Raw genomic sequence first — 12,851 nt, 5'->3', positions numbered from 1 at the left:
AAAGAAAGAAAGAAAGAAAAAGAAAGAAAGAAAGAAAGAAAGAAAGAAAGAAAGAAAGAAAGAAAGAAAGAAAAAGAAAAAATGAAAAAGAAAAGAAAAAAGATCACGGGTGGTTCCCAGCATCCCTGTGGGTCCTTAGGGTTTCTCCTCTCCCTCTGGGGTAAAAGAACAACTAAGGCTTTCCATCTAAGCACCGTTAATAAGACCAACCTCATTTTCCTGGGGCCTCAGTGCATCCCTGATAATTGTATTACAACCAGTTGTGGTAATGTAAACCCTCAATTTTAACTGGGTGTTTCTTTGTTCAAATGCTCCTCTTCCTCCTCCAGAGCACCCCTCCCCATTTTTCCCATCGTCTCCCATGGTGTGGATGACAAAGCTCTTTGCCTACAGCTATCACTAGGCACTCCAAAAGGGAACCCAAAGGTCCTGAAATATAAGACCTCACAGTCTAGGAACCCTACAGTCAAGACCTAGAGCTGTTATCACTCATTCATTCACTCCTTCCCTCCTTTTTTCTTCCTGCATTAGATGCTTGCTATGGGGTAGGTTCCAGGCTAGGCTCTGAGGACGTGGAACTTGTCAACCAGGAGATCCAGGTCGGTGGGGTCAGAGGCATGTACACAGTTACAGTAGAGAAAATCATGGCTTCCACGGAGCCATGCAAAGCAAGCTTTGGCCATGTGTTTGACGATCCATTCGGACCCTGTCACGTGTGTGCTTTCAGGGCTGCTGGAGCCAGACCACCACCTCTCCCGTACTTAGAACTGGTTTCGACGCCTCCCTCTTCCCTGCTCCTCAAATCCAGTCGGTGCCAGGTTCTGTTAACTCTGTCCCTGAGAGCTTTTGTACCTTCTCCTTCAGAACTGATGGCCCCTGCCCACGTCTTAGATGCAGCCTAAAGATCAAGGCAGGAGCCTCCTAGCTCTTCCCTCCCCTCTTACAGGGCCATGAAGGGGGGGCCCTGCACATACAGTGACCCTGCTTGCCTGCTGCTGCCAGGCTCATCTTCCTCAAATAAGCTGTCCAGAAATTTCCACATGTTCTGTTTTCTCTGCAGTAAAGAAAAACTGAGCCTGGTTTGGCCTTCAAGGCTCTAGCACCAACTAGCCCCCATCTTCCTTCCCCACTTTCTTTTTCTTTTTTTTTAAAAGATTTTATTTATTTGTTTGACAGAGAGACAGCGAGAGCAGGAACACAAGCAGGGGGAATGGGAGAGGGAGAAGCAGGCTTCTTGCCGAGCAGGGAGCCCGATGTGGGACTCGATCCCAGGACCCTGGGATCATGACCTCAGCCGAAGGCAGACGCTTAACGACTGAGCCACCCAGGCACCCCCCACTTTATTTTTCACTCTTCCCCTTCCCTTCCCCTGCCCCATGCTTTAGCCAAACCTAGTAAACACTTCTTGCAGTCCCTATAACCCAGACTATTCTGCTGCCTTCCTATTCCCATAAATCCAGTTCTTATCTATTTCTGCAGGACCAGCTCATTTATCTTCGCTTTCAGGCAGCCCTTCCTGATTGCTCCACTTGAACATGATCTGTCCCCTTTCCAGGAAAGGTCTTATGATCCAGTCCTGTCCCACTGCATAATTTCCCTTTGCATGCACACCTTCTCTCCTACAAGATAATCAGGTCCCTGCTTATTTTTCTATTCGGCACATGGTAACAGGCCAGATTCACAAGTGCTTAATAAGTATTTATTGGGTTAATGAGCGAATAGTAAGTATTTGTAACACACTGGTTGCTATATATGTTTCTCTTTCTTTAGCTTTTTTGTTTTTCTCTCCCCTGTATCCCAACTGGGGCCCCTCCCAGCTTTCAGTCTAATTGCCCCTTCTAGACACATTCCCTGCTCCTCCCTCTCTGTGGTTCTCTCCCAGCCATACTGTCTTGCAGGTGGGACAGGAAGGCGGCTGGCCTGACCCTCAGTGACCTCTTTCCTCCCCTCTCTCTAAATGCAGGCTCAGAGGAGGAGATTGAGGAGCTGTGTGAACAGGCTGTGTGAGATGCTCAGACCTAGCTCCAACCAAGAGCGTGCTTCGGATGACTCGGGCCCTACCTGGCACAGAGTCCTGCTCCTGAGAGAAGAAAGGACCTCAGAAAACAGCCCTCTTTTTTGCCAGACTCCCTGGAACCTCCAGAAGAGGAGTGGTGATGGTGGGTGGCAGGTGTTCCCTGCTCCCAGCTCTGGACCTTGTGTGCAGAATGCATCTGCAGGGCGGCAAGTCTGTGTCCAGCCAGGCAACCAGCTGGCTCCCTTAAAGAGAACAGGAAGCTAGATATGGGTAGACAGGTGTTATAAAGGTGCTGCTCCTTTCCCCAGGCCCAGCAGGCCTTCCTCATCCCAAGTCTCATGTGCATACCCGCCAATGGGTCCTTCTTACCTCCTTTCTCGGGTGAGTCCTGCACACCAGCTTTGACTCCTCGGTAAAGCTGCCGCATCAGCAGCAACCCCAGCTTTTATCATTTCCCTTCTTTGCAAAAGGCTCAGGAACATAGGTGAGCCCTGAGCCCTAAAAAGGGAGGCTCTGCAGCTTCTCCAGGCAGCACCTGCCCTGGTGCATAAGGGAGAATGTTTTTCCCTTCTTGTCCTTAATTGTCAGATCCACTATATTAAGTCAGAGGGGAGGCTCTGGGAAGCCAGGGTGTGGAGTTCTGTCCCTAAAGTGGTACTGCGCCCTGAAGAACCTGGGATGAAGCCTCCGACTTTCAAACTCCCTCGTCACTCCAGCAGCCCCAGTTCCTCTGGGGGCTGGGGGTGGGGATAGTGGGGAGGGAATAATTCTTTCCTGGAGATTACCTATCTCAAAGTCCTAAAGTAGGTGGAAAGAAGAGGATTTCTGCTGGACTGCATCTAGAAGAGGGAGGATGGAATGAAGGTAGAAAAGACAGAATTACAGCTGAACAAGGACAACAACGAATTCTTCTCTGGGAGTTTTCTCTCAGAGCAGGGATGAGGAACAGGGGAAAACACAGGAAAAGCAAAGTGGGACATTTGGGTTTAGATGGCTCCAAGGCCCAGCTTCCCATGATAAGCCATACAAGCCAGGGACACCCAGGAAGGTGTGCATGCAAGAGGTTGTGCATGCAGGACATCTGGCCCAGGTAGCTGGTACCCGAGTGGGCAAGGGCTGAGGAGCCTCCTGAGGGTAACATTCACCCCAGGGCAGCTGGACTATTGCTGGCTCCTCAGGCATTATCCCATTTGGAATGTGAATGTGGGAGCTAAGTGGGCACAGGACCCTACCTGGGAAACTTCTTCCCTCAAAGTCAGTGGGGAACTAGCACCTAGGCACCCACATGGGTATTTATATCTGAACCAGACAGAAAGACGCTTGAATCAGGCACTATGTTGAGAAATGTATTTATTTGCTAATATATTTATCCATAAATGAGGTCTGGTCTCGTGGTTTTGTTCTGTCATGACGGTCACTCAGGGTAACAGCTTCATCTTCTACATTTGACAGAAGTAAGTTATTTCCGATATCAGAAGTTAGGCTCTGATTTATGAAAGGATAGGACAGAGTGGTGGGCTAGGCAACAAGAATTGGTTTTTAAGCCCCTAAAAGCATGGTTTAGTGAGATCAGGGAAGGGCGAAAGCATGACTGGATTCTGTGGTCCAGTCATTATCTGTATTATTATTCTACCTTTTACTTCACACTCTTATTTGTGATGCTTCGGTGACTTTGTGACCTTTGGTAAATACTCTATGCCTCACTTTTTCCACCCATAAAATAGGCCTACTTCACAGAGTTGTTGCAGGGCTCCCCTGAGATAAGAGTGAAAGCATGTTTGGAGGTGGAAAGTATCCAGTGCTGGAGAACACTCTAACCCGTCACAGAGCCCATGTGAACACAGCATGGCATGGGCACAAGAAGCAGGCCCCCCTTGAAGAAGCTCTGTTTCAGTTGGGAGGCCCGGTTGGGAGGATAGAACAGCAGGGCCTGAAACTATCTATTTATATCCCAGAGCTCCAATTCTGATAAACACCAATGACCGTGCTCTGCCTACTCGTGGGACTACTGTGAGGCAAGAGCTGGTGCTAAGTTGGTATGAATTCCACAGAGCCTGGGGCAGTCTTTGCTCTCATCCTCACAAAGCACATTTTCCCTTCTGCTTCTCCACGAAAGGTTTCGTAGGGGTGGTCATTGTCCGTTGCCCAGTTTTAAACCACAGAGCAAAGAAGCATCTAGCTTTCTATAAGGTGAAATGAAAAAAAAAAAAAAGACACACTCTCCTATGCCCTACAGATGTTCTCAAGTAAAGGCACTGTCTAAACGCTAAACGCTGCACAAAGCCTAAATATTAATCAGCTGGAACAAGGAAAGTACGTAAAGAGTTTTAAAAAATAATCCAATACGCCTGTTACGCGCCACCGGCCCACAAGCCCGCATTCCGGCGGACGGCAGATGGAAACCCTATCCCGCTCTCAGGAACAAAGGGGCTGTCCCTGATTTCTTTCCCTCTCGGCAGAGATAACCCAGAGGGAGACAGTGGACTCTCTGGCCCTGCGCTTTTAAAACGGCAAGACAAAAAAGAATCTCGGCTGGCATCTGGGATCCTCCTAAGAGGACCGGCGGCCGGTTGCCAGCGGCCTACATCAAACGGCCCGCCCCGCCGGGCTTCCGGCTCCGGCCGCGGCGCGTTCTCGCGCAGGCGCCAGCCGCGCCGCCCCTCCCCCACGGGCCCTGCCCACAGGCCCAACGGCCGCCACGGCCTCGCCCTCGCGCCGGCCCAGGTGGCGGGTGCGCGCGCCGGCCCAGGTGACTCCCGGCCGGCCCCGCCTCCAGGCGGGAGAAACCATCTCCTTAGGCGGGTGGGGGGGGGGGGGGAAGGGAGGGCTGGGCCCTGTGGCTTCCCACACCGGAAGAGGAAGTCCTAGGCACCGGAAGTGGAAGGCATTCTGGGTAATTCGCTGTTTACTTCCTGCGGCTGAGGAATCCGTGGCCCAGTCTTTTGCTGTTCTTTTGTCGGAGAGGATGGCCCTGGAGACGGTGCCGAAGGATCTGCGGCATCTGCGGGCTTGTTTGCTGTGTTCGCTGGTCAAGGTGTCCTTCGGGGAGCTGGTTGTAGGGGCGATGGGGGAATCCAGGTGGGGGAAAAGGTGGAACGGGGCTGGGGGATAGCGAAGAGAAAATTAAAGTCCAGGACCCCGGGTTTGGCGAGGGGTGTCGGAAGCTGCTGGGGGCCATTGTTTAAGTCTGTAGGAGCGCAGGCAGTCTTTACATGCCTTTGAATCCTCAGCTAGCACAGGTCTGATCCTTAACAGACGTTCAGCGAACTTCTGTTGAAGCCGAAGGCCACTGGGAGTCAGATGAGGGTGGGGATCTGCAGCTGAGGGGGAGTAGTCGGAGAGGATGCCTGGCCCTGAGGAGACTAGGGAGAGGACTAGGTAAAACGCAGTTAGGAACAAGAAGGAGGACTGTGAGGGTGGGTGGAACTTTAGGAATGGAGCTGTGGGAGTGGTGCGTGGGGAACCTGATGAGACAGAGCCAGCATAGGGAGCCTTCTACTTGACCAGGTAGAAATATGGAGAGAGCTAGTTATTCTTTTGGCCTTGTTTACACTCACCCCTACCCCCCTTCCCCCCCCCCAGACTATAGACCAGTTTGAATATGATGGTTGTGACAATTGTGATGCATACCTTCAGATGAAGGGTAACCGGGAGATGGTATATGACTGCACCAGCTCTTCCTTTGACGGGTAAGCCCCTTTAGATTCCTTCATTCACTTTCCCGTTACTCCCACCCCACCCCACCCCACCTAGTAAATGTGAGGCAGACCATGATCCTGGTTGTTCTCAGTTCTTTTGAGACACACTAGTCCTGGTGCTGCCCAGTACAGTAGCCACTGGCCATGTCTGGCATTGAGCACTTGAAATGTGGCTAGTCCAAACTGAGTTATGCTCTAACTGTAAAATATACACTAGATTGACAAGATTTAGAACAGGAAAAAGAACGTAAAATATTTTAATTTTTTTAATATTAATTATATACCTAGATGATAATTCTTTGGGTATACTGGGTTAAATGAATATGTTATTGAAATTAATCTCATCCTTTTGTCTTTACTCATAAACGTGGCTACTAGAAAATTTTAAATGACTTGTGTGGTTTTTATTTTATTTCTGCTGGACAGTTCTTCATTAGACTGTCAGCTCATTAATGGTAGGGACTGTGTTTATCTTGTGCACACTGGTTTGGCACAGGGCCTGGAAGGTGGCAGAGGGCTAAGAAATGTTTGTTAAATGCATGAAGATCCTTTCTGAAAGTGAAGGTAAGGTAAGGTACAGTAATGGTAAATTATTACCTGAAAGCTGATGCTGTTAGATATGTCTAAGAGACCCCATAAGAAAAGTTTTCCCTTGGTGAGATTGTCCAATGGGGAGAAGGAGAAATGAGAGTAACATAAGTGACCAGGTCTCAGTTTTTTTCCCCCAACGTAGGAGCCAGAGGGTAGTATTCTTTGGGGGTTAAGGATATACTGTGTCTTTTGGCCTCTAGGCCAGTTAAGGGTTTACACACAGGGGTGCCTGAGTGGCTTAGTCAGTTAAGTGTCCAATTCTTGATTTCAGTTCAGGTTATGATCTCAGGGTAGTGAGATTGAGCCCCACGTTGGGCTCCACGCTCAGCAGGAAGTCTGATTGAGATTCTCTCCCTCTCCCCCTCCCCCTGCACGCTCTTTCTCTCTCTCAAATAAATAAATCTTTTTTAAAAAAGATTTACACACAAACTGGGCTCAAACCCAGTACTTAGTAAACTTCCTTCAAGGTGAGGCCACCTACATCCATTCCTTCTTTGACTTCCTTTAAGGAAGAATGAAGGATTGGGCAAAAAAGATGTTGCCAAGGAACCTTACTTCCTACACATGCATGTGCACAGTCAGATACTCCAGTACCTTTGTTGATTTGTTAGCACTGTAACAAAATTGCTAACAAATGAATAAAGGGACTCCCATCTATGGTAAACGACTGTGTTGGCTGCTGTCAGGGATGTCAAGAGTTACACAGTGATGTACTTACTAGTAAGAGACACAGTGTAAAGTTTTGCATATTAGAGTTTTAAAAAAAATTGTGGCAAAATATGTGTGACAGAAAATTAACTTTTTAAAAAAATTTTATTTATTTGAGAGACAGAGAGAGCACAAGCAGGGCGGAGGGAGAGGGAGAAGCACACTCTCCACTGAGCAGGGAGCCTGACATGGGGCTCGATCCCAGGACCCTGGGATCATGACCTTAGCCGAAGGCAGACGCTTAACTGACTGAGCCACTCAGGCGCCCCTGAAAATTTGCCATTTTTAAGTGTAGAATTCAGTGGTATTTAGTATATTCACATTGTGCAGCCATCACTACCATCCATCTCCAGAACTCTCTTCATCTTATTTTCCCCTCCCCACTGCCCCTGGCAGCTACCATTCTACTTTCTTTCTGTATGAATTTCTTGTGTTTTTTGTTTTGTTTTGTTTAAGATTTTATTTATTTATTTGACAGAGAGCGAGAGAGCACAAGCAGCGGGAGTGGCAGAGGGAGAAGCTGAGGAGGGAGCCCAACATGGGGCTGGATCCTAGGACCCTGGGATCACGACCTGAGCCAAAGGCAGATGCTTAACTGACTGAGCCACCTGGCACCCAGGGGCCCCTCTTGCTGTATGAATTTGAAGTGTACTATAAGTGCTTCATATAAGTGGACTCAAACAATATTTGTCCTTTTGTGCCTGGCTCGTTTAATTTACCATCGTGTCTTTAAGGTTTATCCATATTGTCACATGCATCCAAATTTTTCTTTTAAGCTGAATAATCATTTATCCACTCACCTGTCGATAGACTCTTAGGTTGCTTCTATCTTTTGGCTGTTAGGAATAATGCTGCTATGAACACAGGTTTTCCAATATTTGATCAAGTCCCTGCTTTCACTTCTTTAGGGTATATATCCAGAAGTGGAATTGCTGAGTCATTCTGTTTAATATTTAGGGGAACTGCCATACTGTTTTTCGTAGTGGCAGCACTGTTTTCTGTTCCCACCAGCAGTATGCAGGGGTTCCAGTTTCTCCACACCCCTGCCAGCGCTTGTTATTTTTTGTTTTATGTTTTGTTTTGGTTTTGATAGTAGCTACCCTATTGGACATGAAGTGGTATTGTTTTGGTTTTGATCACCTTTCCCTAATGATTAGTGATGTTAAGCATCTTTTTATGTGCTTATTGACCATTTGTGTATCTTCAGAAAAATGTCTGTTCAAATTCTTTGCCCACTTTCGAAGTAGGTTATTTGACTTTCTGTTGTTGAGTTCTAAGAGTTATTTGTGTATTCTGGTGGATATTAGATTTTGGAGAATGGGTATATCAAGGGCTAAAGGAGACCAGAGGAGGGCCAGATGAACTCAGCTAGAAGCAGAGGAGATACCATGTGAATCAGGCTCTGAAAGAAAGAAGTACAGGATTTTTGAGGAGGTTGAGGTGAGAGAGCATTTTAGAAAAAGGATTCTAAACAAGGAAATGACTTGAGTAGAGTCATGGGGTGGGAAGACCAGGCTATATCTGGAGGATGGTAGGGATTCTGTGGAGGTTAAATCATAAGGTTGGGTGACAGGCACTATAAGGCTAGAAAGATTGCTTGTGAAGAACAGAAGACCATACTGTTGGTCCAGACAACAGCCTGTGTGTGTACCTGCCCCCGGTCAGTCTGCCAGGCCAGGGCAGGGGTTCCCCTACTTAACCACTGGGGAGGGTGGGGCAGTTCCACTCCCAGCAGATGGCTGAGAATGTAGGATTTGGATGGGGAGGGAGGCTCCCCAAGTAAGAATCCCAGGTTGTTGCCAGGAGAAGAGGGAGTGGTTATTGACAGAAGTCGGTGTCTGGGACAGACCTGTCACGGCAGGCAGGCAAGCATTTGATTGAATGAATGACAGAAATGACCTCTGTCGCTTCTGAAAGTTCCTGACGTTGACCTGTCAAGCTCGAGTGGCAGCCTTCTAGCCCTCACGGGGCCTTTCTGTTGCCCGTGCCCTGGGATCAGAGCTCTCCTGGGAAGAACTATTAAGATACAAGTAAGGACAGCTAATGCTTATGTAGCTAGCATTTACTCTGTGCCAGGTGTTTGGCATGTATTAGCTCAGTATTTGAGTTTCATTCCGCAAAATTCTGAGAGAGGTCTCCATGCGTGCGTTAGGCTATACACTCATCAGAGGCAGGCCTTGGCCAAGTCTGACTGACTTCTGGTAGGAGGACCCATGGTTTTCCTTCACCCTCCTCCTCCCCCTTTGCACCAGGGCCCAGCCCCCTAGTGGTCGTGTTGCTTGTAATTAGTAACACTGGCCATCTACTTTTTTTTTTTTTTTAAAGATTTTATTTATTCATTTGAGACACAGAGATACAGAGAGAGAGCATGAGCAGGGAGAGAGGCAGAGGGAGAAGGAGAAGCAGGCTCCCTGCTGAGCCAGGAGCCTGATGTGGGGCTCGATCCCAGGACCCTGGGATCATGACCTGAGCCGAAGGCAGATGCTTAACCATCTGAGCCACCGAGGTGCCCCTGGCCATCTACTTTTATTTTTTATTTATTTATTTATTTATTTATTTATTTATTTATTTTTTAAAGATTTTATTTATTTATTTGACAGAGAGATAGAGAGAGAACACAAGTAGGCAGAGGGAGAGGGAGAAGCAGGCTCCCCGCAGAGCAGGGAGCCCGATGCGGGACTCAATCCCAGGACCCTGGGATCATGACCTGAGCCGAAGGCAGCCGCTTAACCGACTGAGCCACCCAGGCGCCCTGGCCATCTACTTTTAAAGCTGTCCTGTTTGCCAGAGAATCTGGGCTAAGGATGTTTTTTGAGCCAGATGAGCTAGTTCTTTGGGAATGGTGACTGACCTGTGCTTGGCGGGCAGAGAACCTTTGTCGGGACTAACTTTGGGTCAGCCCCTTCTCAGCATTAGTAGTCCATTTCCCCTGCTTTCTAGTAGAACTCAATCCTTGGCTTTTTCCTGTGTTTCCTCTCCCAGAACTATCTTGCTGGCTGAAAGCAGAGTAAAGTGGGCATTTTCCTCCATCTCTCTCTTCTCTAGTAGGGGAGGCTCAGGCTGACTCTCTGTTTCTTTTCCCTTCCCAGAATCATTGCGATGATGAGTCCAGAGGACAGCTGGGTCTCCAAGTGGCAGCGAGTCAGTAAGTATCTCCCTTTCTCTTTGTCCTGGCCGAGTTGTGTTGTTGCTGCCCCTCGGGTCTAGTGGGGGCGTCTTAGATCAGAGGGTAAGTGACCACAGAGTGAAACAGATGGGGTTGTAGGAAACATGAGGAAAGTGTCCTGTGCCCTGTCGTTTGATACCGGAGCCAAAGAAGTGATTGTTCTTGTCTTGGAGTTGCAGCATTCCTTTCATTTTTAGCTTAAACCACCTCCATTTGGTCTTTACACTTAACACACTCTCACTGCCATCTCTCTTCTTCTCTCGTAGGTAACTTCAAGCCGGGTGTGTATGCAGTGTCAGTCACTGGTCGCCTTCCCCAAGGTAATCATCATCATAGTAGTGGCCAGTCTTCACTTACCGCACCAAGCTCTCTGGAAGTCCTCTGTGGGACTGCACGCCGGTCCTCACCGCTCTCAGGGAACTGAGGCACAGAGAGGTTAAATACCTTGCCTAAGGTCATCCTGCTAGTAAGTGAGGAGCTAGAATTTGAACCCAGGCATTTTGACCACAGAACCCTTGGTTTTAGCGACTACTATGCGTAGTCTTTTCCTTCTCATTCTTACCAAGTCATTACCAGACACGTGCCTGGATCTTCAGTGGTAACCAGCCACCCAAGCAGGACTATTGATGAGCTGTGTAGGAACTCACTGTTTGCTTAGGAACAGCTTCCTTCCTTCCTCCCTTTCCCGTCCCCCACCAAAGTGGTAGTAGAGGGACCTTTCTTAACTTCTGGGATCTTCCTCCCTTACAGAGCTTTCTTTTCCTGCTGCAGGAATCGTGCGAGAGCTGAAAAGTCGAGGAGTGGCCTACAAATCCAGAGACACAGCTATAAAGACCTAGCAAGATGCGTGGCTGCCATTGTCTTTCCTCCCCACCTCCTGCATCTGCTTATTTTTTGTTACGGAACTAAATGGACAGAACTTCAGATACTCCCCACCCTCCAACTCTGAGACTCAGCGGACTGTTGAGAGACCACAGCGTGTCTCTGAGCCATTTTACCTTTGGATTGCTGCTGGGGCTGGGGGTGGGGGGTTTGGGCTGGTGGATTAACAGAGACTGAATTGAATGGGGGGTAGGAGACCCAGTCTGTGCCCTTGCCCATGGGTAGGACTCTGGGTCAAATGCCAAATAAACGTGAACCCCTAGGAAAGTTCTTAAGCCCATGACAGATGCCTTGCCTCCTTTCTACCTGGACACAGGAAGAACTCACTTAACCCTGTAAGCACTTTCCCGGAGCAGTAGAGGCCCTCCTGCTCCCCGTTACCCATCTTTCAGCCTTCTGGGGTTGCAGCCTTTCCAGTGTGCTTCCTTGGGTCTTGTTGGAAGGTCTGCTGTCCTGAGTCTAGGCAGCCCCATCAAGCTGGTAGTCCCGGTGTCTGGGGGTTGCAGACTTGCTCTAGACCTGGCACAGCAAGTATCTTTTGAAAGAAAGCCTGAGGCTTCTCAGTATTCTTTGCCTGTTGACCATATTTAATACTCTTCCCCCTCTCCCTTTTTTTCTTCTTTTTACCGCTCTTCCTCTATCTTAGGCCAGTCAGTGGTATCCATGACCCTCGCTCACCCACCTACACACATTCTGCTGCATTTCCTCTAACTGGAGACCCTCAGGTGGCTGCTGGGCCATCATCCGGTTAGTTTATGCCTTTGTAGGGCATAAACTCCTTTCCCCCTCTGGCCTAGTAGGGGGTTTTGATATCAGGTTATTGGTCAAGGTGAGTTGTTTTAGAATGAAAAATTTACCAGAAATTCTTTCTTACTTAAATCTCCACAAAGGATCCTATTAATATCCCCATATTGATTTTCTAGGTTTCTTGTTCTCCATCTGTAAAACAATGATAACACTGCCTGTTTACTTTAGTATTGATTATAAAAACAAAGCAGTGTGAAAATTCTAGAACTTAGGTTTTATGAAAAGTAAAATTCATTTACTCTTTTTATTAGCTATTCTTTTTTTTTTTTTTAAAGATTTTATTTATCTATTTGACAGAGAGACAGTGAGAGAGGGAACACAAGCAGGGGGAGTGGGAGAGGGAGAAGCAGGCTTCCCGTCAAGCAGGGAGCCCGATGCGGGGCTCGATCCCAGAACCCTGGGATCATGACCTGAGCCGAAGGCAGACGGTTAACGACTGAGCCACCCAGGCGCCCCTTTATTAGCTATTCTTTACAGTATGTGCACAGTTAACCAAACAGTGGGAGAAATGCCCAGAATCAGCACTGCAGAATGAGCTCTTGACTCGTTAGCAGAGGTGTACACTAGGGCTTTGTGTCTCTTTGCCACCTGGTGTTGCTAGTGAGTCAGTGTCCCTTGTTACCTGTGGCCTGGAGTGTGTGGGAAGGAGGGAGAGGTGCTGATTCTCCCGTGACCCCCTCCCAGCCCTGTCCTTGTACGCTCATAGGCCCATGGGAAGGAAGCAGGGAGTGGCCCAGGATGCTCATGTCACTCACGGATCCTCCTCAAACCAGAACCTTCAAGCTCTGAGGGAATGGTCCATCAGCCCCAGTTTCAGCTGAGTTTTTAAAGGCTTTCCTCAGCCCAGCAAACTGAAAGAGCTCAAGGGGTGGTGGTTTCTGTTCAATTTCAATCTGAAAGGATCCTCGGGAAGTAGCCCCAGCAGGCCAGCCTTACGTTCTGGAGGGAAGAAGTGGGTTTCGGCAAGAGTGCCTAGGCCAGG

At 48.4% G+C, this 12,851-nt stretch overlaps 2 protein-coding genes across 2 annotated transcripts in view; both read left to right on the top strand.

The window, feature by feature from the left end:
- RNF43 (ring finger protein 43) overlaps positions 1-2,111 on the top strand; it is a 60,657-nt gene extending 58,546 nt beyond the window's left edge. Inside the window, exon 9 of the mRNA XM_032429017.1 lies at positions 1,964-2,111. Within this exon, the coding sequence (XP_032284908.1) occupies positions 1,964-2,007 (44 nt within the window). The 3' untranslated portion in view covers positions 2,008-2,111. The remainder of the gene's footprint in view (positions 1-1,963) is intronic.
- Positions 2,112-4,888: 2,777 nt separating this feature from the next.
- SUPT4H1 (SPT4 homolog, DSIF elongation factor subunit) lies at positions 4,889-11,384 on the top strand. Its single transcript, XM_032429225.1, has 5 exons — positions 4,889-5,051; positions 5,600-5,706; positions 10,104-10,159; positions 10,447-10,500; positions 10,952-11,384. The coding sequence occupies exons 1-5, from the start codon at positions 4,983-4,985 to the stop codon at positions 11,017-11,019; spliced, it is 354 nt and encodes a 117-aa protein (XP_032285116.1). The 5' UTR covers positions 4,889-4,982; the 3' UTR covers positions 11,020-11,384.
- Positions 11,385-12,851: the final 1,467 nt, after the last annotated feature.

This window comes from Phoca vitulina, unplaced genomic scaffold (assembly GCF_004348235.1).
Source record: "Phoca vitulina isolate PV1807 unplaced genomic scaffold, GSC_HSeal_1.0 scaffold40, whole genome shotgun sequence".
In the NCBI taxonomy this organism is placed as follows: domain Eukaryota; kingdom Metazoa; phylum Chordata; class Mammalia; order Carnivora; family Phocidae; genus Phoca; species Phoca vitulina.
Note: the sequence above shows the minus strand (reverse complement) of the source record. Positions and strands in the feature narration are given on the sequence as shown.